The sequence below is a fragment of the Canis aureus genome, chromosome 6 (genome assembly GCF_053574225.1).
Source record: "Canis aureus isolate CA01 chromosome 6, VMU_Caureus_v.1.0, whole genome shotgun sequence".
Classification (NCBI taxonomy): Eukaryota; Metazoa; Chordata; class Mammalia; order Carnivora; family Canidae; genus Canis; species Canis aureus.
This window is the reverse complement of record NC_135616.1, coordinates 67,526,606-67,551,140: the sequence shown is the minus strand read 5'-3', so window position 1 is coordinate 67,551,140 and position 24,535 is coordinate 67,526,606. Positions and strand designations below refer to the sequence as shown.

Sequence of the window (24,535 nt, the reverse complement as noted above, 5' to 3'; positions counted from 1 at the left end):
GTATCTCTCATGAATAAATAAATAAACTCTTAAATAAATAAATAAAATTTTAAAAAATCTTGGATTTTTCTCAGCAGTATCTTTTATATTTATAACTTCCTTTGTGTTCCCATTACTACCAGCTTAGTTTGAGTCCTGATATTTCGTGGCATAGAATATATGCATTGGTTTTCCTTCATTCCATTTTCATAGCAGTCCCTCAAAATGAAAGACTGTACAAAGTAACTTCCAACCAGACCTTGCATGACATGCTTTTCTGTTCTCTTATTACTCTGGTTACCCTCCTCCAGATGATTCTTTTGAATTTAATTGGTAGACCTCACATTTATCCATACTAGTTTGCAGCCTGTCTAAATAACTTTGAATCATAATTTGATAATTTTTTGGGTTAGCCATGCCTCCTAGCTTTCTGTCATCTGCAAATTTGGTAAGCATATCTTTAGTCATCATCCAAAAATTATGGACAAGACCAAGGACAGAATTTCATGTTATCTTTCTTTTTTTTTTTTTAAATTTTTATTTATTTATGATAGTCACAGAGAGAGGCACAGAGACACAGGCAGAGGGAGAAGCAGGCTCCATGCACTGGGAGCCCGATGTGGGATTCGATCCCGGGTCTCCAGGATCGCGCCCTGGGCCAAAGGCAGGAGCCAAACCGCTGCGCCACCCAGGGATCCCCATGTTATTTTTCTATAAGCATCTACTTAATAGTTAACATTGACCTTTAATTTTTTTATAATATCCCTTAATATACAGTGTCCATGGTCTGGAAACATAGATGAATAATAATGTCATCTGAGACATCTTTATTCTGTTTTTAGACTTTATGGACTCCCTACTCTGTATTCTGTATTTATAATTGGTATTCATAGTTTTGCATTGATACTCATTGATATTCATTAAGTTTTTAAACCTGAGATAATAATCTCCTTATTTCTTCAATATGTACAGTGTTAAACGTTTATTAAATATCTGTTGATTAGAATAATATCATGCCTATGTTAGTATTTAACAATCTTAAGCATTTCTCTTTTATATAACATTTTTCTTAAGAATTTTAAGAATATTTTTTAAAGATTTTTATTTATTTGAGAGAGAGAGCATGAGTGAGAGAGCACAAATGGGAGGCGGGAGGAGTGATAGTAGGGGAGGGAGGATCAGGCTCCTGCTGAGCAGGGAGTCTGACACAAGTCTCTATCCCAGGACCCTGGGATCATGACATGAGCCAAAGGCAGACACTTAACATACTGAGCCACCTAGGCACCCCTATATAACATTATTTTTAAGGGAAACAGTAGAACCAATGTTGTAAAGAATTTTGTTCACAGAGTTTTATAGGTTATGAAGCCTTCTCTTTAATAATAGTTTAAAAATATGTGTTGAAGAAAGTTTGAATGATAACGGTCCATTTTTATGAAAATGACATCAAAAAACTCATCACATGTAGAAAAATATTTGGAAAGTTATAATTCTAAATGAAATATTAATAGTGTCTCTTTCTCATTGTTTAGCTATGAGTGATCTTCATCTTTTTTATCCTCTTTGTCTTTTTTTTTTGTTTGTTTTTTTGTTTTGGTGGTAAGTGTGATAAGAGAAAAAAGTAAAAAAAAAAAAAAAACCTGATCATGAGTTACTGTGTTAACTAACATACTATGACTTTCATTTCCAGAAGGGACTTGATGGAACCTACATGGATGCAGCCTGACAGATTGAGCCCACGAGTCCAGAATACTCAACCACAGCCTCTTATTGGAACAGCTGGAAATTTACTTTCCCATCTCTTGAGTCTAGAACATGCAGGAATTTTGCATAAGGATCTTGAATCTATTTTACCAACCAGGAAGAATCATACTGTGGCCTCAGGGCCATTAACTTTTACACCTCAACCATACCTGACCTCACCAGCTGCTCATCCAGATGCCTTGTTAAAACCTAGTGCCAGCCAGTATAAGAGTAAACTGGATCGTATTGAAGCCTTGAAAGCAACAGCTGCTTCTTTGTCCAGCAGGATTGAAAGTGAAGCCAAGAAATTAGCTGGGGCTAACATAAACTATGGGTCAGCATGGAACACTGAGTATGATGTACAGAAAACACCCCAAGAAGATGAACCTTGGACCAAGGCTATAAGTCCACCTGTGAAAGAGGATACTGAAGATGTTTTCTCTGCCCGAATTCAAAAGATGATGGGAACCTGTGTATCTCATGCAACTTTTGATGATGATCTTCCTGGTGTAGGCAACCTCAGTGAATTTAAAAAGCTTCCTGAGATGATAAGACCTCATAGTGCCATATCAAGGTTCAGAATCAGATCCCCTGGTCCTAAACCAGAAGGGGTCCTGGCACAGTTGTGTAAGAGGCAGACTGACTCTTCCAGCTCTGATATACAAGCTTCTCAAGACAAAGCTAAATTGTCTCTTGGTTCCAGCACAGATTCAGTTAGTGAAGGGCCTCTTCTTAGTGAAGGGAGTCTCTCTGAAGAAGAAGGAGGACAAGATGTACAGCCTCCGTTGAAGGTAGCAGAAATCTTAAAGGAAAAGGAATTTTGTGCTGGAGAAAGAAATGGTTATGAACCCATCAAAGAGTTTCAGAAGGAAGCTGAAAAATTTTTGCCACTTTTTGGGCACATAAGTAGTACAGAAAGCAAAGGACCATGGGAAGAATTGGCAAAGGGAAGTCCACATAGTGTCATTAATATTTTTACAAAGTCATATCAGCTGTATGGAAAAGGTGAGAAAAATAAGCTTTGTGCTAGTTGTATGTTAGGTTAAGATAAATCATTTAATAATTCTGTACAAGATAATACTTAAGTACAAATTTTCATTGTTCATTATGAGGATGATAGAGACTTATCTAAATTAAGTTATCTGCAGATTTCAACTAAAGTATTACAGTTTCATCTTTAAAATTTCATTTTTTAGTTGTTATTGTCATGAACCAGTAGTTGGTAGGTGTAGAAATTTTGGTCTAATTTAGAGATATTCATTTCTGGTGTTCAAAATTGGTATGTACCAAGTGTATGCTAGATTTTCTGTGACTGTCGGTATGTATTTAGATAGTAAATAACGTGTATTTCTTTCTTTCTTTTTTTTTTTTAAAGATTTTATTTATTTATTCATGAGAGACACACACACAGAGAGAGAGAGAGGCAGAGACACAGAATCCCTCCATGCAGGGAGCCTGACATGGGACTCGATCCCAGGTCTCTAGGATCAGGCCCTGGGCTGAAGACGGTACTAAACCACTGAGCCACTGGGGTTGCCCGTGTATTTCTTTAATACCATGATTTGTGAGTCTTTGGGAATGTAGTGGTCAAGAATTGAGAAGGGGAACTGTGGTAACATTTCTGATATGTAAACCATTACTGCTTGTCAAAACTAATTTTAAAAATAGTCAGACTTTGGAATGCCTGGGTGGCTCAGTGATTGAGCATCTGCCTTTGGCTCAGGGCATGATCCCAGGGTCCTGGGATCGAGTCCCTCTTTGGGTTCCCATGAGGAGCCTGCTTCTCCCTCAGCCTATATCTCTGCCTCTCTCTGTGTCTCTCATGGATATAAAATCTTTAAAAAAAATAATAATAAAAATTGACTTTGTTCTTGATCTCAGGGTTGTGAGTTTGAGCCTAATGGTGGTTTTAGAGATTACTTAAATAAATTTCAAAAAATGGACTTTGAACAGAAATGTAGCTACATATATTTGGCTCATGAAGCAATTGACTTCTGAGTTTGTTTCTTATCTTTGAAATCCTGCAACACAATTTTCCTTTTCTATGATGAACTCAATTCCTTCAAGTCCCTCTTTCTTTTTTTCCTACACTATAGGTAGATTCTACCCATCTTATGCTAATATAACTTTAGAATTTCCAGGTTAGAGAATGAGGCTGAGCTTTAAGTCAGATGTCAGTACACTGTGGGTTTTTATTTCCATTCTACATAGTGAACAACTTACTTGATAAATGAGTTGATTTCATCTGTTCATCATATGCTGAACTGGATATCACATTGCATTTTCCTAGATTTCATATTTAGCTACTTGTTATGATCTTGTGCAGACCTCTGTATGCCATTGATCTTTTATTAACATTAATTTATTCCTGTAGGTGGTAATTTTGAAGGTTTATTTTTTTTTATGAAAGCGAGGTGCTTTTAAATCAACATTCTCATTTTTTTTTTGGCAAGAGAATTGTGTTTTTTCTTAAATCCTATTAGATTTTCATTAAAATTTTACCGTTATATTGAAATACTTACATTGAAATGGTATGTGTTCTAGGATTTGCTTCAAAATAGTCTCAGAGGAGAGTGAGAAATGGGGAGAATAGGAAGTTTAGTTGAGACTAGATTGGTCATATATCGATAATTGTTAAATTGGGGGGTGATGGATACGTTAGTTTCACTATGCCATTTTCTCTACTTTCTTGTATGTTTGAAAATTTCCCTAATTAAAAGTTATAAATATATTGTTAGTTATAAAGATGGATTGGAAAGAAACACTAATAAAGCGAACTAAAATGTTTCTCAATCCATGTTGTTAATCCATATGTCATGGAATGCTTTGTTTGTAGTTTGTTTTTGTTTTAAAGCACATTTCAATGACTACTTTTAACAGGGTTTGAAAGAGGAACCTCAGCATCACGGCCTTTAAATGCCATCACAACACCTCTAAGCAGTGTTTCATATGAAGATGATTTTGTCTCCTCTCCAGGGAGTGGGACTTTGACAGAAAGAAAATCAGCTCTCGAACCTAAGTAAGAATATGTTGGTAATATGGGATAAAATCCACAGAGAAAATTTTACAATGAGAACTGTGATGTGATTATGAGTCAATTTTGTTGGTTTAAAGATACATGTAGAGGCTTCATAGCACAGAGCTTATTAAGAACATGGGCTCTGGATCCAGACTGTCTGGGTTTAAATCCTGGCTCTCCTGATATTAGTTGTTCGTCTTTGGGCATATTACTTAACTCCCTGTACTTCAGTTTCCTTCTGTGTAAAATGGGGAAAATAACTGTACTGCTTCATAGAGTGTTGTAAATATTCAGTGAAATACAAACTACACTTAGAACAGGGCTCGGCACACAATAAGCACAATATACATTGTTAAGTTGATCTGTGAATCCCTAGTAGAGGATGGTATTGGGAAACTCTTTCATGGTATAACTAATATAAGTTAAAGATTAATTAAGTAATGATTTTTTGTGATAGAATTGAGGAAGGATGACCAGATAGATCATTAACTGCATGATGCTAGTAAATAAGTATATTGTTTTTTTTTTTTCTAATTGGGAGCATATCTAAGCATTTGCAAGGAAGGCTTTGATAAAGAACAATATTACAATATTAATATTTATTAGACACAAGGTGCAAGGAACTGAGAGGACTGAGGGGGCTTTGCTTGTATTAACTCATTCTTTTTTAATTAATTAATTAATTTTATTTAGTTTTATATTAACTCATTCTTAAAATAGCCTGATATGATAAGTATTTTTGTACTGTTACTGCTTGAGGGAGGAAACTGAAGCATCCAGGTTATGTTGCTTGTACAAAGCCATACAGTAGGTGAATCAGATTTTGCCAGAGAGAATTTCCTCCCTAAATTTTGTTACCATATAAAATAATCTGTAATTACTCATATTCAATATAATTTTCTTCACAAATTACAAATTTTAATCCACATAAAATTATTAGGTGATCTTTTGAAAATTCTATCTTGTTAGACCTATGAAAATAAGAACTATTAAAATTAAAGTAGGCAAAGTATTATAGTTTTAAATTTTGAACTCTAAAGAAAAGATTAAATTTTTAAATCAAAACTTACAAAGATTTAATTGTGATGATATTTAATAATATCACCAATAAGGATAATTTATTGCATTTTATTTCTAGGTTGAAGAACATATTATCAGGAGGAAAATAATTATATTAAATGATGAATTTCAATAGAAATTGAGGCCACATTTTCCAGTATCCAACATTATATTTTTTCTTTTATGTGTCTGAATTATCCATTTTTACTGGTTTTGCTTCAGTAGACAACTCCCTTAAAATTTTCTTAGTAATAAATTGAGCCAAAGGGAACAATCCAAGCTTATGGTAGTAAGAAAACAAAAAAAGAAAGTGGAAGGCATCTTCGATTATAGTTATATTCTCCTTGTGATTAAATAGATTTAAAAATATCCATAGTTTTAGCTATATCTTAAGACTTTTTATTTCATTCTCTAACCACTATTGCTTGTTCTTTGACAGTATCAGTGGTAGCAATTTGGGCATTCAGGAGGATCATTCTAGCAGGAAGTCTGCCTATGATCTGTCCTCTGTGGAAGTTACCTCCCAGCATTCATCAGGGGCCCAGTCTGCTACATCATCTCGTTCATCTACTTCTTCTAAAGGGAAGAAAGGAAAAAAAGAAAAGATAGAATGTAAGTGGAATTCTACGTGATGACTTTTTCTCTTACCATTTTGTGGTAGTAATCTAAAGTTACAATTTGATTTCATAAGATGTTAGATGAATTTCTTTATGATAAAATGTAATTAGTTTTCATGTTTATTAATCATTGCAACATTACCATTTGCTATATAACATTATAAATCATTTGCTTAATACAGAATGAATACATTTGCAATGATAAGAAATTAAGGATTATAGATAAACAATTATAAAAGAAGTGTAAGTCCCCATTAATCCCTCTGCTCAGAGATAACTACTGTTAACAAAAATGTTAACATTTTTGGTGCCTATTTTTCCAGTGTATACATAAAACCATGCACACACACCTCTTTATTTAAAAAATAGAAATGAAATCATTTAGTTTTGCAACTGCTTTTTGAAAAGCTGTAAAGTATATCCTGTACATCTTGAGTATAATTAAAAATACTTAAATTTTCTTGTCTGTAAAAGAAAGATATCAATAAATTATATCAGTAGATGCTTCATATGATAATTTTTGATGCATATGTGAAATTAACATATAATATATACATCCCCGTATGTGGCCACAGTAGGTGTCCTTTGGCACTGAAAGTGTTTTTGAGTGATTGAGGAAAACAACTATCATTTCCTTCAGTTCTACTTGTGGGTATAATTTGCACTGTAAGCCTAGAGGTAAGAAGATACAGTAATTAGGCAAAGCCTCTTAGACTCACTGGATGGCTGCTAGGGAATGATTTTGCTCCCCAAATTTTTTTTTCTAATTGTAAAAATTGCTGATTGACTTAAAAACAAACCAGAGGGAGAGAAGTCAGTAAAAAATAGAAAACTATTTAAAAATTAAAATTGCCTATAATCCCTCTGCCTGAAGATAACCAATGCTAATGTTTTTTTTAAACTTTGTTTTAACAATTTTGGTGAAATAGACATAACATAGACTTAACATCTTAACCATTTTCAAGTGTACAGTTCAGTGCTGTTTTTTTTCTTTTTTTTTTTTTTTTCAGTTCAGTGCTGTTAAAAAACATTCACACTGTTGTGCAACCATGCCATCCATCTCCAGAACCTTTTCATCATCCCATACTGAAACTCTGTATCCATTAAACAATAATTCTTCCTTCCTGCCATTCCCCAGCCCCTGCAAACTATTGTTCTACCTTGAGTCTGTGAATTTGACTACTCTAGGTACTTCACATAGTGGCATCATATATTTGTCTTTTTAGTGTTTGGCTTAGTAGCATAATGTTTTCAAGTTTCATCTGTATGGTAGCACGCATGAGAATGTCCTTCCTTTTTGAGGCTGGATAATATTCATACCAGCATATGTATACCACATTTCATTTATCCATTTATCATTTGATGGGCATTTTGGTTATTTCCACCTTTTGGCTATTGTGAATAATAGCCAAACATTTGGTATACAAATAACTGTTTGAGTCCCTGCTTTTTTGTATATATACTCAGGTATGCATTTGTTGAATCAGATGGTATATCTGTGTTTAACTTGTTGAGGAACTGCCATATTGTTTCCTTTGGTAACTGTGACATTTTACATTAACACCAGTAATGCACAAGGGCTCCAGCTTCTTCATATCCACATCCATGCCAACGCTTGTTTTCTTTTTCTATTTTTTTTATAAGTAATAGATATTCTGATGGGTATGAAATGTTAAGATTTTTAGTAAGAATTCTTCCACATAATTTGTAGGTATATGTAAATAGGAAATGTTACATGTAAGGGACCACGATTTTTTAATGTTCTTTTGTTCTGTCAATGTGTTACAGATATCTTTGTCAGTAAATATGGATCACCCTTGTAATGACTATCTAGTGTTTTATTATTTTAACATATTGTAGTTTGTTTAGCAAATTGCTGGACGTTTAGGTCACTCTGTTTTTTTCTGTTATGAACACTGCTATATTGAATATCCTTATAAATGTGTCTTTATACATTAATCTAGTTCTTTCCTTTAAGGTAAAATTCTAGAAGTGACATAATGGAGCAAAGAGTATGTTTAGAATTTGGATACATTTTGCTAAATAGCCCCTCAGAAAGCTAATGCCACTTGATACACCCAGTAGAGAATGGTAGGAGAAATTATTGCTTAATCATTAACCTAGTATAACTCTATTCCAGATTGTTCCGCAACTTTTTGGTGGGAACATTAGACATCATTTTACTAGCACTTCCTAATGTCTGCCTTTTCTTATAAATACTGTTTCAGTTGGATAAGCTGTTTCATAAGTGTTCTGAGTATAAAAGAGCTCCATGGTTCCATAAATTTGGGAAATGCTTTTAGAGTGAAACAAGCTTCTTTTGTACAAGATTAAGCAACACTTTTAATATGCTAACATGCATTATTTATTTTAGGATAAAGATGAGGCTGCAGTTTGAAGTATTTTCTAAATTTATTTGACCACAGAATCATTTCTTCCATTGGCATGTTAATACATTTGAATACAACTGAACATATTTTGGGAAATGCTGAACTTAGTTCTTTTATTTTGCAATTGTTTTGCTTTGTTTTATTAGTATCTCACCTATTTATTGGAAAAGCCTGGATTATGACTTCTGACTCCCAAATCCAGTTTACCTTCTACTATAATATACTGTATAACTTAAAATATTATATATTGAATATAGGAGTATAAGCAATATGATTCAATACAGGTTTTTAAAAATGATTATTTAAAACATAATTAGATAGGGCAGCCCGGGTGGCTCAGTGATTTAGTGCTGCCTTGAGCCCAGGGCGTGATCCTGGAGTCCTGGGATCCAGTCCCATGTCGGACTCCCTGCATGGAGCCTGCTTCTCCCTCTGTCTGTGTCTCTGCTTCTCTCTCTCTCTTTCTCTTACTCTCTCTCTGTGTCTCTCATAAATAAATGGATAAAATCTTTAAAAAAATAAAAATAAAAAAATAAAACATTATTAGATAAAGTATAGGTAGTATTTTGTGGCTTTCCATTTCTCTGATCCCCTCTCGCAGTGCCTTTAAAAACCTCTATGTATTGTACTCAATACAGTGTTATCTAAAACTTAGTTTCTCCTTTATCCCCAAGTTCTAAAACTAGTGTAATTTTGGTTGTATATGCTCCATCTGGTGGTGACAAATAGTGTCTGCTTGCTCTGTACAGAAACTTCTCAATGTGATTGAAAGTAGTTGGTAGATTAAAGTGGCAAGCAGAAGAAAAAAAAATTTTTATCTTAATTTATAACCTATAAATATACTTTCAATTGCCAAATGAAAAGTAGGGGAGAATGTTTTCTTTGTGTATGGGTCTCTTGGCTGGAGTTTACTTTGTTCTGGCGTAGACCTTTGTATTGTCTACAATTTCTATTTCTTTGAAATCAAGAACAATTTTTAAGTTGTGTATTTATTTTTAAAGACTAATGTTAAATGTGTAGAGAAATGCATTTTTATTATGAAAAAAATAGAGATAGCCAGTATTAACCACTTGCTTTTAGTCTAGGGATTATAAATAGATTTTAGATTATAGAGTCCATTCAAACTGATTGATAATCCTTTAGATTATTTGTATGTTCCCTGCTCCTCCCCATCGTGGTAATGCAGTCAGTATATCTAATTCATGATACACATCTTTACATAGCTTCCTAGGATGAATTACTATGAATGAGGTGAAATTTCTGTGGCAAGGGGATCAAAAATTATTTTTATGCATATTTTAAGTTGTTTTACAGGAAGACTATATCAGTTTGCACTCCCATGAAAACAATGTATGAGTATCTTTTTCTGTGTGTACTGAATAACACTCAAGGCTTTATTATTTTAAAAATATTTGCTAATCTAGTAATGAAAAATGGTGTATCTTATTTGAGGTGGTTTTCATTTCTTTGTTTATATTTTTCATATGCTATGTTTTCATTTTGCCTTTTTTAAACTAAAGTTTTTTAAAGTTTTATTTATTTATTTATTTGACAGAGCATATAAGCAGGGGAAGTGGGAGAGGAAGAAGGACACCTCACTGAGCAGGGAGCCTAACACGGGACTCAGTCTCAGGACTCTAGGATACTGACCCAAGCCGAAGGCAGACACGCAACCGACTGAGCCACCCAGGCACACACCCCCTCCCCGCTTTTTAAACTTAAAAAAAAAAATAAACTAAATTTTAATGAAAAGTTGTTCTCCTATTACTATCACTACAGCAAAGTATAGTGTAGAATACTTATTTGTTAATTTTTTTTAATTTTTTATTTATTTATGATAGTTACAGAGAGAGAGAGAGGCAGAGACACAGGCAGAGAGAGGGAGAAGCAGGCTCCATGCACCGGGAGCCTGACGTGGGACTCCATCCCGGGTCTCCGGGATCACGCCCTGGGCCAAAGGCAGGCGCCAAACCGCTGCACCACCCAGGGATCCCGTTAATTTATTTTTTATGTGGTAAAATATACCTAACATAAAATTTGCCATCTTAAATATTATTTTCTGTATTTCATTTTCTGCTTTTTAAAGTTTTTTTTTTTTTTTAAGATTTTATTTATTTATTCATGAGAGACACACACGCAGAGAGGCAGAGACACAGGCAGAGGGAGAAGCAGGCTCCATGCACAGAGCCCGATGTGGGACTCGATCCTGGGACTCCGGGATCATGCCGTGGGCCGAAGGCAGGCGTTAAACCACTGAGCCACCCAGGGATTCCCGCCTTTTTAAAGTTTTTAATCCAAAATGTGTTCATTGGGCTAGTATCCCACTCATCTTGATTCAAGGTGCTTTTATTGCTGCTCCTGTCTGAAGGAGCATCCTTTTGTAATTCTTGCTTTTCCTCCTGTAGACTGGCAGAGGACAGTAGAGCAGCCAATACACAAAACTACCATTTTGCTAAGTGTACAGTTTGGTGGTATGAAGTTCATTCATGTGCAGCTGTCACCATTGTCCATCTCCAGAACTCTTTCCTCATCCCAAGCTGAAACTTCATTCCTCTTAGATAATAACTCTCATTTTCCTCTCCCCCTTGCCTTTGGTAATAAGTGTCTACTTTGTATCCCTATGAATTTGCCTACTCTAGGGACTTCATATAAGTGTATGATCATATAATTCAGTCCTTTTGTGATTGGCTTATTTTAGCTTAATGTGCTTTAAGATTCATCCATGTTGTAATGTGTGTCAGAGTGTCCTTCCTTTTGGATGTCTGGGTGGCTCAGTCAGTTAAGCATTGGACTCTTGATTTCAGCTCCAGTTGAGATCCTCAGGGTCGTGAGATGGAGCTCAGCTACAGGCTCCATGCTCAGCACTTCAGCTTGGGAGTCTCTCCTTCTGCCCCTCCCTCCCTCACATCTCACATACACTCTCTCTTACAAAAAATAAAAAGAATGTTCTTCCTTTTTAAGACTGAATAATATATCATTGTATGTAAATACCACATTTTGTTTATTCATTTTTTTATTGAAGGATACTTGGGTTGCTTCCATCTTTTGGCCACTGTGAATAATGCTGCTATGAACATGGGTGTACAGCATAATTGTTTCCTTTTTCATTTTTTTTAATCTTTAATCATATATCTACATTAGAAAACTTTTTGCTGCCATTTGCTGCCATTTCATATGCAGTTCTTTTTTCTGCTTTTTTTAATGTAACAAATATATTCCCATGTTGCTGTTGAAACATACCATCAGGATAGAGTCATGAGGGCTGTGTTTATGTTTTATTTCTCCTCTGTGACCATGTATCCTCTAGCAAGTTATGTGGCTTCATAGATTTCTAGTTACCCCATCAGTAAATTGAGCATATGGTATTCAATTCATAAGATTTAAGAGCAATAAGATAATATATGTGGAGTGTATTTTAAATACAAAGTGTTAGTTAATGTTCAGGTTACTATTAACTATGTAATTTAGACAACTCTTCAGTTGTTGAGATTTAGGTAATTTTTTACATTATAAAATCATACACTGGGGGCACCATGGCTCAGCTGGTTAAATATCTGCCTTCTGCTTAGGTCATGATTCCGGGGTCCTGAGATCAAGCCCTGCATTGGGCTTCCTGCAGAGAAGGAGCCTACATCTCCCTCTCCTGCCTGCTGCTCCCCCTGCTTGTACTCTCTTTCATTCTGTCAAATAAATAAAATATTTTTTAAAAATAAAATTATATATTGAATATCATGCATAATTTTTATTTATTTCAATAATCTTTTTAGGATACTCCTAGAAGTAAGATTATTCTGAGTCAGAGAATATGAGCAGTTTAATGAATCTGGCAACATAGTGCTTATCATAAAGTTTTTCAAAATGATTCTGTAGTTCATTTGGCATTTGATACTGGTTTTCTCCCAGCTCTTGATTTTATCCTTAAAAATCTTCTTTTTGGCTACTTTTTCATAGGAATAGAATAGTACTTCATTCTTAACATGCTTGTCTTTTTTTTTACCATATGATTTAAGAACAATTTATTTTTAAAATTAAAATATGTATTTATTTTTTTTTAAAGATTTTATGTATTTATTCATGAGAGACACAGAGAGAGGTAAAGACCTAGCAGAGGGAGAGGCAGGGTCCCTGCTGAGCCAGGAGCTTGATTAGGGAGTTGATCCCAGGACCTGGGATCACGACCTGAGCCAATGGCAGATGCTCAGCCACTGAGCCACCTAGGTGCCCCAAGAATAATTTATTTTTTAACAGCAAATGGGGGGATGTTAATGGAAGAAAGTTTATTCTCCTTAAATGGAAACAGAAGGATTTGCTACTTTATTTTACATATGAAAAATAACTTTAAAAAATCTGATCTGTACATTTTATTACTTTATTGAAATATAAGTATCAATGATTTTTCAGTAGCCTTTGACATTGGGAATCAGCTTTATAAGAGATTTTCTTTATAGGGCTGGATTCACTCACTGGAAATGTTCAGAACTCACTTCTTGATGAGGAGAAAGTACATTCTGGCTCAGAACGTGGCTCTCATCAAGGAAAGAAATCTGGGACCAGTAGCAAACTTTCTGTTAAAGATTATGAGCAGACCCTTGACAGTGATAGCATTTTGGAGGATCTTTCTGGGCATTCTGTGAGGTAAAGTAATATATGTTTTATAACTGTAATTCATATTTAATTAAAATTATAATATCATTGGTGTTCAGGGAATCAATTCAATAAATTGCTGTATTTTCTGAAGAGATTTTGTAGTTTTGCTCATAGTTTGGGTCTTCATATTTAAAATATAGTTGTCTCTCGCCTAAACTATTACAGCCTCTCTCAGGAATACTCTGCCTCTAGCACAAGCCACCTCTCTATTCTAAATGCCATTGCCACTGTTGTTATCTTGAATCAGTCCTTTGACCAAGCATTGTTCTCCTTAGGGTACCTTGGGAGTTAAGAACTCTGTAAATGAACTCCCAAGAATGTAACTTTATTTGCAGTGTTTTCACTAGGTGCTCACAGACTATCTCATTTCCTTTCTCTATACATTTCTTCTTACCTGTGTTCATCCCCTCTTACAGTACAACTACTTAGCATCCTTTTGTCTCATTATTTCTTCCTGTGAATGTTTCTCTCCTGCTCAACTTATTTGATGACTCAAATAGATTTTGAAATCTCACTCTCTTATTTTGATTGCAGATAGCTTGCATACTTTTTTTCCTTGTTTTTAATAATACAGTATACACTGAGCCTGTTGCTTCTGTGATTATCCACATGGCTTTTATCTGTTGCACTTGTTTTGTCCTTCTGGAAATTTAAGCTCTGAGAAGACATGGATTTATTTTTTTTCTTTTGAAGCTGCTTGCTTTTTCTAGTGCAGTGTCACATACAGATAATCATTTTTAATGCTTTCAAATCTTACATCGTTAATACCATCATTGCTATATTTAAAATTGAAGTTTAATTTGTCAATGATTTTGGAATTCAGAGAATTTTACCTTTCTTTAGAGATATTCTGATGATTTATTTAACAAAATCTACAAAGTTAAACATTTCTAAAACAGAATCCATAGCCAAATAAGTTTGATAAATGCTCCTTTCTATAGAATAGACACCCCCTGCCCCCCCTTTGATTTGAGGTTTTGATGAAGAGGTGCTCAGATTTAAAAAAATTATTTAACCCTTTTTTTTGTTTGCTTATTTGGCTGTCGTCACTTTCTTTACCTCTCTGTCCTTTGGAAAATTGATTAACATTGTTGGAAGCTTAGTTTTGGAAATGCTAGTCTAGGTCAGTCTTCCTTGCAGAGCAGATACAAATATAGCTTGTAAAAACCGCAAGGTAAGATTCAGGCATGGTACTTGGTTTTGATATTGTGTTGGAATTCTTTCTTGGAGATCTATTAAGAGACAGAAGTAATAAAATTCTTTTTGTATTCCATAAATGAAGTTGTCAGACTATTAGAAATAGTATTTCTCTAAACCACCAATAGTAAATTAAAGGTCACTGTAAACAAGTGAGAGCCTCTCAAGACTGCTTTTATTCAAATATTTATATACTGGCTTTAAGAGAAATAAATGTCTTCTTTTGAAAACTATTTCCTGGTTTTACTGGAGCTAAAAATAAGCTTGTTTTACTATGTCAGAAATATGTTAACGTGCTAACATGCTTTATGGAGTATCTTTAAGTAATTTATTCAGTAAATAAATGTTTAGTGCATGGTAACATCCTTTTGTTCTGAGAAACAGTAACTTTAATGAGCCTAATTTCTCAGAAGGGCTAGACATGTGCTTTGTATTGAAATAAATACCATTAGAATTATTCCAGTCAGACTGCTTTTGAGAGGTTACTTCCCTAGTTCGAGAAAGAACTCTAACATTAAAAAGTAGATGGAAACAAATGAGTTCATACAAATGAGTACTGAGAGGTGATTAGTAGGAAAAAACAATTTTTTGCTGTGACTCTTTGGGTTAGGAGGAATAACAAAAGAGTGTTTTTTGTCATTTCTTAATTTTTAATACAAAATGATACTTTATTCTCTTTCAGAGATATATTTTAAGATTTTTTTTATGTGATAGGCTTGACCTTACCTTTTATATGTGGCTGTAGTTTTATTGCTATATGAGGTCTATGTAACTTAGGTTTTGCCTTATACTGTAATAAGTGATTCGTTATATATGTACATTTTAGAAGAAGGAGTTAAATGCCAATTTAATTGAGACTCCTTTTCTATTTCATAATTTTGGTCAGGGTTTCTGCCTAGCTCATTCACCACTGTAAATCTAGCAATGAGAGAGGGACATATTCATTCATTCAGGATGGCGACTATGTTGAATAATTAAATGCCTGAATCACAGCCTTGTAAAATGTCAGTGAAGAATGTAATGCATGCTGTTCTTATGAGTTGTTTAGCTGGCTCTTGTAGTAGTTTTCCTTTCTCTAATGTCTTTGAAACAAAACTTCTAGTGTCTCATCAGACAAGGGAAGATCTCAGAAAACTCCAACTTCTCCCCTGTCTCCAAGTTCCCAGAAATTGTCGCAGTTTGACCCTCCAGGAACTTCATTAGAAAGATCTAAATCCTCGGTAATAATGCCTCCATCTATAACAGGATTTAAGCCTAATGCACCTTTTACTGATATGAACCTTGCTGCCAGTCGAACAACTACAGAGATGGCCTCAACACCAGGCAAGTAGATCCATACAATTGTAATTTAAGATACTACTTTTGTTCCTTAAATCCCCTTTCTTTTAGTCAAATTGTAGGGAAATGTTATCCATCAAGTGAATGTGATTACTTTTTGAAGTATTAAAGATTTTGTAGGAAAGGAAATACTGAAAAGCCTGACAGGTTCAACAGTGGTGATTTTTCCTGTTTAGCCAGCATGAGTCAAAACACACCTGAAAAATATATACTGTGCTAATAATAAGTCACTGTCTTTCCTGCAATGGAAAGCAAACACTTTTTGGTTCTTAAAATGAAAAATGAATTTCAGAAATCTGAGAGGTTGCTTCATGAGAACTTTTACATTTGACAGTCACTTATGCCTTCCAGGTTCTAAGCGCCTTTCTCCTGCTGGTCTCCAGCATCGCATGGCAGCAGAACTCAGCTACTTGAGTGCCATTGAGGAGTCGGTGCGCCAACTGTCCGATGTGGAAAGAGTTAGAGGCGTATCACTTGCTCAGCAGGAGAGTGTGTCTCTAGCTCAGATCATAAAGGTATTTGTGGAGTTTTCTTCTTTAGCATTCTGTATTTTTTTCTCTTTTCTTTGCTACTTAAAGTCGTTTCAATGATGAGGTCAAAAAAACAAAGGAAAACACACAACTTTAACCTGCCAGATAGAAAAAAGTCTGCCAAATAGCACCTATAAATAACCCTGCAGAAAAGTGTCATAAAGAGCACTAAAAAAGTTACACATAGAATATTTGGCAGCAGAACAATAATTCAGTCATTCACTCTCAAGTATTTCATTTTTCTCAGTCTCTCTTTTTTTAAATGTCTCTGAAAAGAGGCTAATCAAGCAATTCACAATTTTTTCTCTTTTCACTGACAAACCAGAGATAGATAATTCATTGTATTTATTGTTTTCTTTTTAACACTTTATTTGTACCGAAAAGAAAAGTTTCTGAGATCCAGGTATCTGATAAAGTCGGCATAATGTAGACGTTTCCTTAGCTAACAAAAATCCAGTAAAGGTCTAAGCAGTGTTCTTACGTGGAGTTGCTGTTGCTGTCTTTTAAAAAAAAAAACAACAAATTAGTATTTACATGTATCAAAACATACAGATTTAAATCTAATGAGTTTTGATCAATCCTAATCAAAATGTAGAACACTTATGTCACTTCAGATGATTCACCCATAGACCTTTTCAGTTAATCTCCTCTCCCAGAGGCAGTTAACTATTCTGATTCCTAATCGCCATTGTTTATTTTTGCTTGTTCTGCAACTTCATATAAATGGACATATATTTTGTACTTTGTCATATTTAGCTTATTTAATGTGTGTCAATGTTTTTAAGATTCATCCATGTTGTATACATTGTTTTGTTCATGGTTCCATTGATCAGTATAACACAATGTGTTTATCACTTCTCCTGTTGATATACATTTGTATTGTTTCCAGTTTTTGACAATTATAAATATTCTTGTTATGAATGTTTTTTGCAACTCTGTATTCAACATGTTTTCATTTTTCTTGCTTTAATACCCAGGAGTGTAATTGCTTGGGTCAAGTAAAAGTATATGCTTAACTTTTATGAAACTGTTAAATTATTTTTTTTTTAATTTTTAAAAATTTATTTATTTATTAGAGTCACAGAAAGAGAGAGAGAGAGAGAGAGGCAGAGACACAGGCAGAAGGAGAAGCAGGCTCCATGCACCGGGAGCCCGAAATGGGATTCGATCCCGGGTCTCCAGGATCGCACTCTGGGCCAAAGGCAGGCGCCAAACCGCTGTGCCACCCAGGGATCCTGTTATTTTTAAAAGTGGTTGTAGGGCAGCCCTGGTGGCTCAGCGGTTTAGCGCCGCCTTCAGCCCAGGGCCTGATCCTGGAGACTGGGGATCGAGTCCCACATGAGGCTCACTGCATGGAGCCTGCTTCTCCCTCTGCCTGTGTCTCTGCACCCCCCCCCCTTTCTCTCTCTGGAATAAATAAATAAAATATTAAAATAAATAAATAAAAGTGGTTGTATTATCTTACACTCATATGACGATCTGAGAGTCCTAGTTGCTCTACATTCTTGCTGTCATTTGATATTCCAGGCATTGTAGTGAGTGTGAAGTAGTATCTCATTGTGTTTTGTTTTTTTTTTTTAAAGATTTTATTTATTTATTCATGAGAGACACACAGAGAGAGAGAGGGAGGCAGAGACACAGGCAGAGGGAGAAGCAGGCTCCATGCAGGGAGCCTGATGTGGGACTTGATCCCGGGTCTCCAGGATCACATCCTGGGCTGAAGGCGGCACTAAACCGCTGAGCCACCTGGGCTGCCCCTCATTGTGGTTTTGATTTGCATTTCTTTTATGACTGATGAGATTGATAGTCTTTTTGTGTATTTATTATAAAATTTATTACATCATCTTTTGTGAAGGTCTGTTCAGATTTTTTGCCTATTTAATAATAGGGTTGTATATCTTTTAATTATTGAGTTGTAGAAGTTCTTTAAATATCCTAGAAACAAGTCCCTTTCAGATATATTTCAAATACTTTCCTAGTCTTTAGCTTACCTTTTAATTTAAAGAAATTTATTTTGTTTTTTCATTTTTAAACTGTATCCTTTTAAGTGCAGAATATTTTCATTGTAATGAAGATTTCATTTTTTTCTTTTATTGTAATGAAGTTTTAAATTTTTTTCTTTTATGGTAGTGCCTTTTGCTTTCTAAGAAATCTTTGCCTACTCTAAGATTTTAAGATACTTTAACAAAGATATTCTTTTATGTTTTCCTAAAAAGCTTTATAGTTTTGACTTTTATATTTAAGTGTTTGACCATCTCCAGTTAGTTATGGAGTGTGAAGGAACCAAAGTTCATCTTTTCCCCACCTGGATTTTCAGTTGTTCCGTCACCATTTTCTTAAAAAGACTTAAATTACCTTGACACTTTTATCAACAATTAAATAGTCATTTATATAGAGCTCTATTTCTGCACTCTCTTATTTTCCATTGATCTATGTTCTATCTTTAATGCCCATACCATACTGTTTTACCATGTCTTTAGAGTGAGTCATGAAATCAGGGTGTAATTATTTCAACTTTGTTCTTTCTTAAGGCAGTTTTAGCTATTCTAGATTATTGCATTTCTGCATAATTTTTAGAATTAGTTTGTCAGCTTCTACAAAAAAAAAAGGCCTAGTTTTAATTTTTATTGGTTTTAATATGACTGGCATTGAATCATAGATCAGTTTCGGGAGAGAATTTATATCTTTACAATGGCATTTTCTAATTGGTGAGCATGATACCTTTTTCTGTTTGGGTTTTAAAAATATTTCTCTCAGCAGTGTAATTTTCAGTGTAGAGATCTTACACATTTAAAATTTTATTCCGAAGTATTTTATGTGTCTTGATGTTGTTGTAAATATTTTTTTTAATTTTATTTTTCATTTGTTTCTCCCAAAATATCTAAAGACCGTTCTTTGTGTGGAACTGTCCCATACTTTGCAAGGAGTTCAGCATTTCTGCACCTCTCCCAATAAATAACAGTAGTGCCCGTCTAGTCATGACAGCAAAAACTCCCCAACATTTCCAAGTACTCCCGATGGAGACTGAGGAGGGACTGATAACCACTTGGTTAAAAATCACTGGATGGGGGAAATGGTCCCATTGCAGTGGCCATACTTACCTTGAAATCCAAAAGAGCACTGAGATTTTCTACCATTTTAGGAATACATTACAATTCTGGGCTTCCAGATTTGTACAGGGCATTATGCAACTTTGTATACAGATTTTGCACCTTTAGAAAGCCTGTATTTAGCACTATTCCAGAAGAAATGACAAAATATAAATTGATAGATAATATTATATGGAAGAGTGGAAAGAAAGGGTCCTGGTGAGAAGGAGACCTTTTCTGGGGCAACATTTTTATGAAACCACTTGTTTAAAGCCAAAATAAAGGAATCATAAAATGCTGAGGTGTGAAGAATTTTTATACGTAGAACATTTTATCTCTTTTAAAGAGTTAGGTACTATAGCTTTTGCTTTAAAACCAGCTTTTTGGTATGAGTTCTTAGCCCCATATGCCTTGAAAAAGTTTTATGTTACTACATTATTTGATTCATAATAGGTGGTGATTAATATTTTAATAAATGATTTAGGGCTATCCTGCTTACTGTCTTTCCTTTAAGCTCTAATTGATTGCTTCAAAAATTATATTAGAAAAGTAGTTATTACATGTAATATAGTCACTGTATTAAAATGGTGTAGTGTCTTAGAATTAATAGTTGATCATTTTTTTTTATTTTGAAGGCACAGCAGCAACGCCATGAAAGAGACTTGGCTCTTTTGAAATTGAAGGCTGAACAAGAGGCTTTGGAGTGTCAGAGGCAGTTAGAAGAAACCCGAAACAAAGCAGCTCAGGTACTTCTTTTTGCAGCAGGCACTGGTTCTTTAAATCTAAATTTGTTCTCTTTGAAATCACTTTAGTATTTTTGTACTTACATAGAAGTAAAAAAGAAAAGATACAATAATGTTTTAGTACATTATGCCATATGGGTTCATTTCATGTCATTTGACTCTTGTAGCAAATTCTGTGAGTCAAGTTAGTCAAGATTTATCCCCAATTTAGAGAAATGGAAGCTGAGGTACATAGTAGTTACTTGTCTAAAGAAATATCGACTCATGAACGATGGAGTTAAAAATTAAACTCCAGCAGTAATTTTAAGACTCTAAACTATAGATTTTAAGGCAGGAAATCCAGATAATAGTCAAGTGTTTTGTTTTACAAGGCATTTGATCCATGAAACAGTTTTAAAATTAAAGCTAATTTGGGGTGGGAAGAGACTGAGACATAACATAAGTTCTCTGTTTACTCCCTTTTATTTTCAGGTCCATGCAGAATCCTTACAGCAGGTGGTCAAATCACAAAGGGAAGTAACCGAAGTCCTGCAGGAAGCAACTTGTAAAATAGCTGCTCAGCAAACAGAGACTGCTCGTCTCACCACAGATGCAGCTCGCCAAATCTGTGAAGTAAGAGCCATTGAGAAGCCCTTTTCTTTTTAGTCAGTTTGAGTAGATTTGGTCTTAGCAGTAATGAGCTTCTAATGTCTAGCAAATATGTACGTAGTGACTTTCAGTGGGAGCCATACAGTATTGAATTAAGAGGCATCATTCATTGCAGTATGTTGTACATACGAGTGATATGGCAGCAGAAAGAAAGATGGAGAAGAACTCTAAATGTCTGCCCTTGAGTAAACTTCTTAAAAAATATATTGATTTTATTGATGTATAATTTACAAATAATAAAATATATCCACTGTAAGTATATTGTTTGATGAATTTTGACAAATATATAGATACAGGTATCTAATCAGATATAGGTATCTCTATCTACATATTTCTGTGTCTTTTCTTACCTGTCTATCCCTATAAACACCACCATAATCAAGAAATAGAATACAGTTGATTCTTGAACAACATAGACTTGAACTATGAAGGTCTATTCATGTGCAAAATTTTTTGAAATACAGTGCTCTGTGTAATTTTTCTTAGGATTTTCTTAATACTTTTTCTTCAGCCTACTTTATTATAATAATAATATGGTATGAAATACATATATATAGTGGAGAAGATCTGTGTTACTCACCTGTTTATGTTATGGGTAAGACTTCCTTCCAGTCAACAGTAGGCTATTTAGTAGTTTAGTCAGAAGTTGTCCATGGATTTCGACTGCTTGTGGATTAGCACCCCAACCCTCATGTTGTTCAAAGGTCAACTGTTTTTCCAACACTAAAAAGTGTCTTTGTACCCCTGTCTTTGGTCTCAGGAAGCCATTGATCTGCATTGTATGAAAATGGTTCCTTTTCACCTAGAGTGATGTTAGTGTCTTGTCTTTTACTGTACTAAGGATAAAGCCAGAAATAGATTTACTATTGTCTGTATATAGGATATGATAGTCTGTAGATATAGTTTCAGTTTATTTTAGCAGGTACAATTTAGGATTGTTTGTGAAATGATTTTGTTATTAATATTAAAAAGCCAGGAACCTACTGTCTTAGATACTGTGGGATTGTGCAAATAAATATAGATTCTTTTAAGAAAATTTTAGGCAGCATTAACAAAGATTTCAAAAACACTTTAAGTTGTTAACTTGGTGATTGAATGAACACCAAATAAGTAATACATGCAGCAGTTGCAGTAGTGGCTAAGAGTAGGGAAAATACCTCACATTGTAGGTCAGAAAGCAGATAGGCAGATAGGAAGTAGTAATTGAATTGATTCTTAAAGAAGATTTATTTTTGATTTTTTAAAATATTTTATTTATTTATGATAGACATAGAGAGAGGCAAAGACACAGGCAGAGGGAGAGACAGGCTCCATGCCAGGAGCCCGACGTGGGACTCGATCCTGGGGCTCCAGGATCGCGCCCTGGACCAAAGACAGGCGCTAAACCACTGAGCCACCCAGGGATCCCTATTTTTGTTTTTTTATGGCTTATTATATGACTTGAAGATTTTGTTTTAATTTGTCGATTGCTATAGCTAGATGAAACCTTAGAAATCATGTGGTCCATCCAACTCTTTATTTTTATAAGGAAGCTATTAAGAACTTAATGTAAATGACTTGCCCACAGTATTTTATCTATTATGGTAGATCCAGTGATCTTTCAAAGACACTGTGCTCCTTCTCAGTTTTTTTGTAATTTTTTTTCATAACTATTTTTGCCTTGTGTGTGTTCTTATTTAGATGGCAGAGTTGACTCGAACTCATATCTCAGATGCTATTACTGCTTCAGGAGCTCCCCTCGCCACACTGTATGACCACCAGCGACAACATGCTCCAGACTTTGTGAAACAGCTGAGGACCAGAGCTGAAACGGATAGGTTAATAGTTATTCAGCAAATATGCAATGAATATCTACTATGTCCCAGGCACTGTTAAGGGTACTAGAATATAGTTATGGGCATACGGTGGAGTGAGAGAGATAGGTATTGTAAGCAAATATTTACCTTAGTGAATGAACACTTACAAACTGAGATAAGTGTGAGGAGCAAAGAACATATATCCATGGTATCGATATGTAGCAAAGGAATTTGGATAGCCTGGGGATACAGTGATGTCAGAGGTTTTCCAAGGTAGTAAAGCTTAATGTTGAGATCTAGTTCAAAAGTGATCAGTGGTATAAAGCAGGTGAGGCCAGTCAGTGCATACAGAGGTAGAAAAAGAAAATGAAGGAAGATTGATGTGATTGGAGGCAGAGAACCAAGAGGAGAATGGTAGGAGATGATGTGGGATCATGTCATGGTAGGACATGGCAGACCTTGAGGACTTTGGAGTTTATTCTAGGAACAATGAAAAGTTATTAGAGTTTTTTAGGCAACCTGGGTGGATGTGATCATAGTTTGTGTGTATTTTTTTACATCATCTTTGATCCTCTCTCATTCATAGATTTTAAGTCCTCATTCATATTTATTTATACTTGGGGGGATTTGTGTTTATTTTTCATAAAGCAAAAAATATTCTTTTCTGTGAGTGAATGCCTTTCTTAAATACTTTGTCATGGCTATTTCATAATTTCTGTTTATTTAAGATTTTATCTCATATTAATGTTAAGTGGTATTCTCTTAGACTTTAAAAGTTTAATCATTTTTTATTGTACTTGCAGAAAAAGTCAATCCATTTCACTATCTCAGAGTAAAGAAGGGACTCTTGACTCAAAGCATCAAAAGTATTCCCCTTCATATGAGAGTTACTCTGAGTCTTCAAGATACAAGAATCATGATCGAAGGTAAAAACACTTTGATTTGGTAAAGTCTGATAAATGTCTTAGACACTGCTTTTTTTTTTTAACTTCTTAATGTCATTTCTTTAAGTGAAATAGAATCTTCCCCTTCAGTGTTCTGACTTCCCCCATTTGATTATCTGATTTGTAAAATTGTTCTATTCCTTGAGACCCTGCCTTGTGCTCACACTGTGTCGGTTGTTTTTCCTACATTTAATTTTCACAACTTTCTAAAACAGATATTGTTATCATTTTATAGTAGGGAACAGAGCCTCATGGAGTTGCCAAGAAATTCACCCAAGGTCACCCCAAGGAACTGAGCCTTGGCTTATCTGGCTCTAAGGCCTATGTTTATTATACATTGCTTTACTAACATCCATATTTCTTGACATGTATAGAAATTATATGTATAATTTTTATCATTATAAAAGAAGATTGAATACTTTGTCATTGGTTCTTGCCTGGTATTAACATCTATAGTTTTCAATTATGGTTCTGTCCTTGGATTAGAAGATTTTTGAAGCTACTTTCCAGCATTCTTAGAGGTGGGATAACTACATTGTCAAAGTAAAACCTCATTTTAAAAAATTAAATCAAAATAAATAAGTAAAAAATTACATCATGAGGGATGCCTAGGTGGCTCAGCGATTGACCATCTGCCTTTGGCTCAGGGCATGATCCCAGGATCTGGGATTGAGTTCTGCATCGGGTTCCCCGTATGGAGCCTGGTTCTCCCTCTGCCTATGTCTCTACCTCTCTCTCTGTGTCTCTCATGAATAAATAAATAAAATATTTGAAAAAAAATTAAATCATGAACCTA

The 24,535-nt window shown here is 34.6% G+C and overlaps 1 protein-coding gene across 4 annotated transcripts in view; it reads left to right on the top strand.

The window, feature by feature from the left end:
- CEP350 (centrosomal protein 350) overlaps window positions 1–24,535 on the top strand; it is a 151,250-nt gene that overhangs the window by 53,574 nt on the left and 73,141 nt on the right. For all 4 annotated transcript variants that reach the window (XM_077902091.1, XM_077902092.1, XM_077902093.1 and 1 more), the window contains exons 12-21: window positions 1,670–2,727; window positions 4,603–4,741; window positions 6,240–6,412; window positions 13,256–13,442; window positions 15,754–15,974; window positions 16,341–16,504; window positions 20,244–20,354; window positions 20,823–20,963; window positions 22,680–22,816; window positions 23,599–23,721. In XM_077902091.1, the coding sequence (XP_077758217.1) occupies window positions 1,670–2,727; window positions 4,603–4,741; window positions 6,240–6,412; window positions 13,256–13,442; window positions 15,754–15,974; window positions 16,341–16,504; window positions 20,244–20,354; window positions 20,823–20,963; window positions 22,680–22,816; window positions 23,599–23,721 (2,454 nt within the window). The remainder of the gene's footprint in view (window positions 1–1,669; window positions 2,728–4,602; window positions 4,742–6,239; window positions 6,413–13,255; window positions 13,443–15,753; window positions 15,975–16,340; window positions 16,505–20,243; window positions 20,355–20,822; window positions 20,964–22,679; window positions 22,817–23,598; window positions 23,722–24,535) is intronic.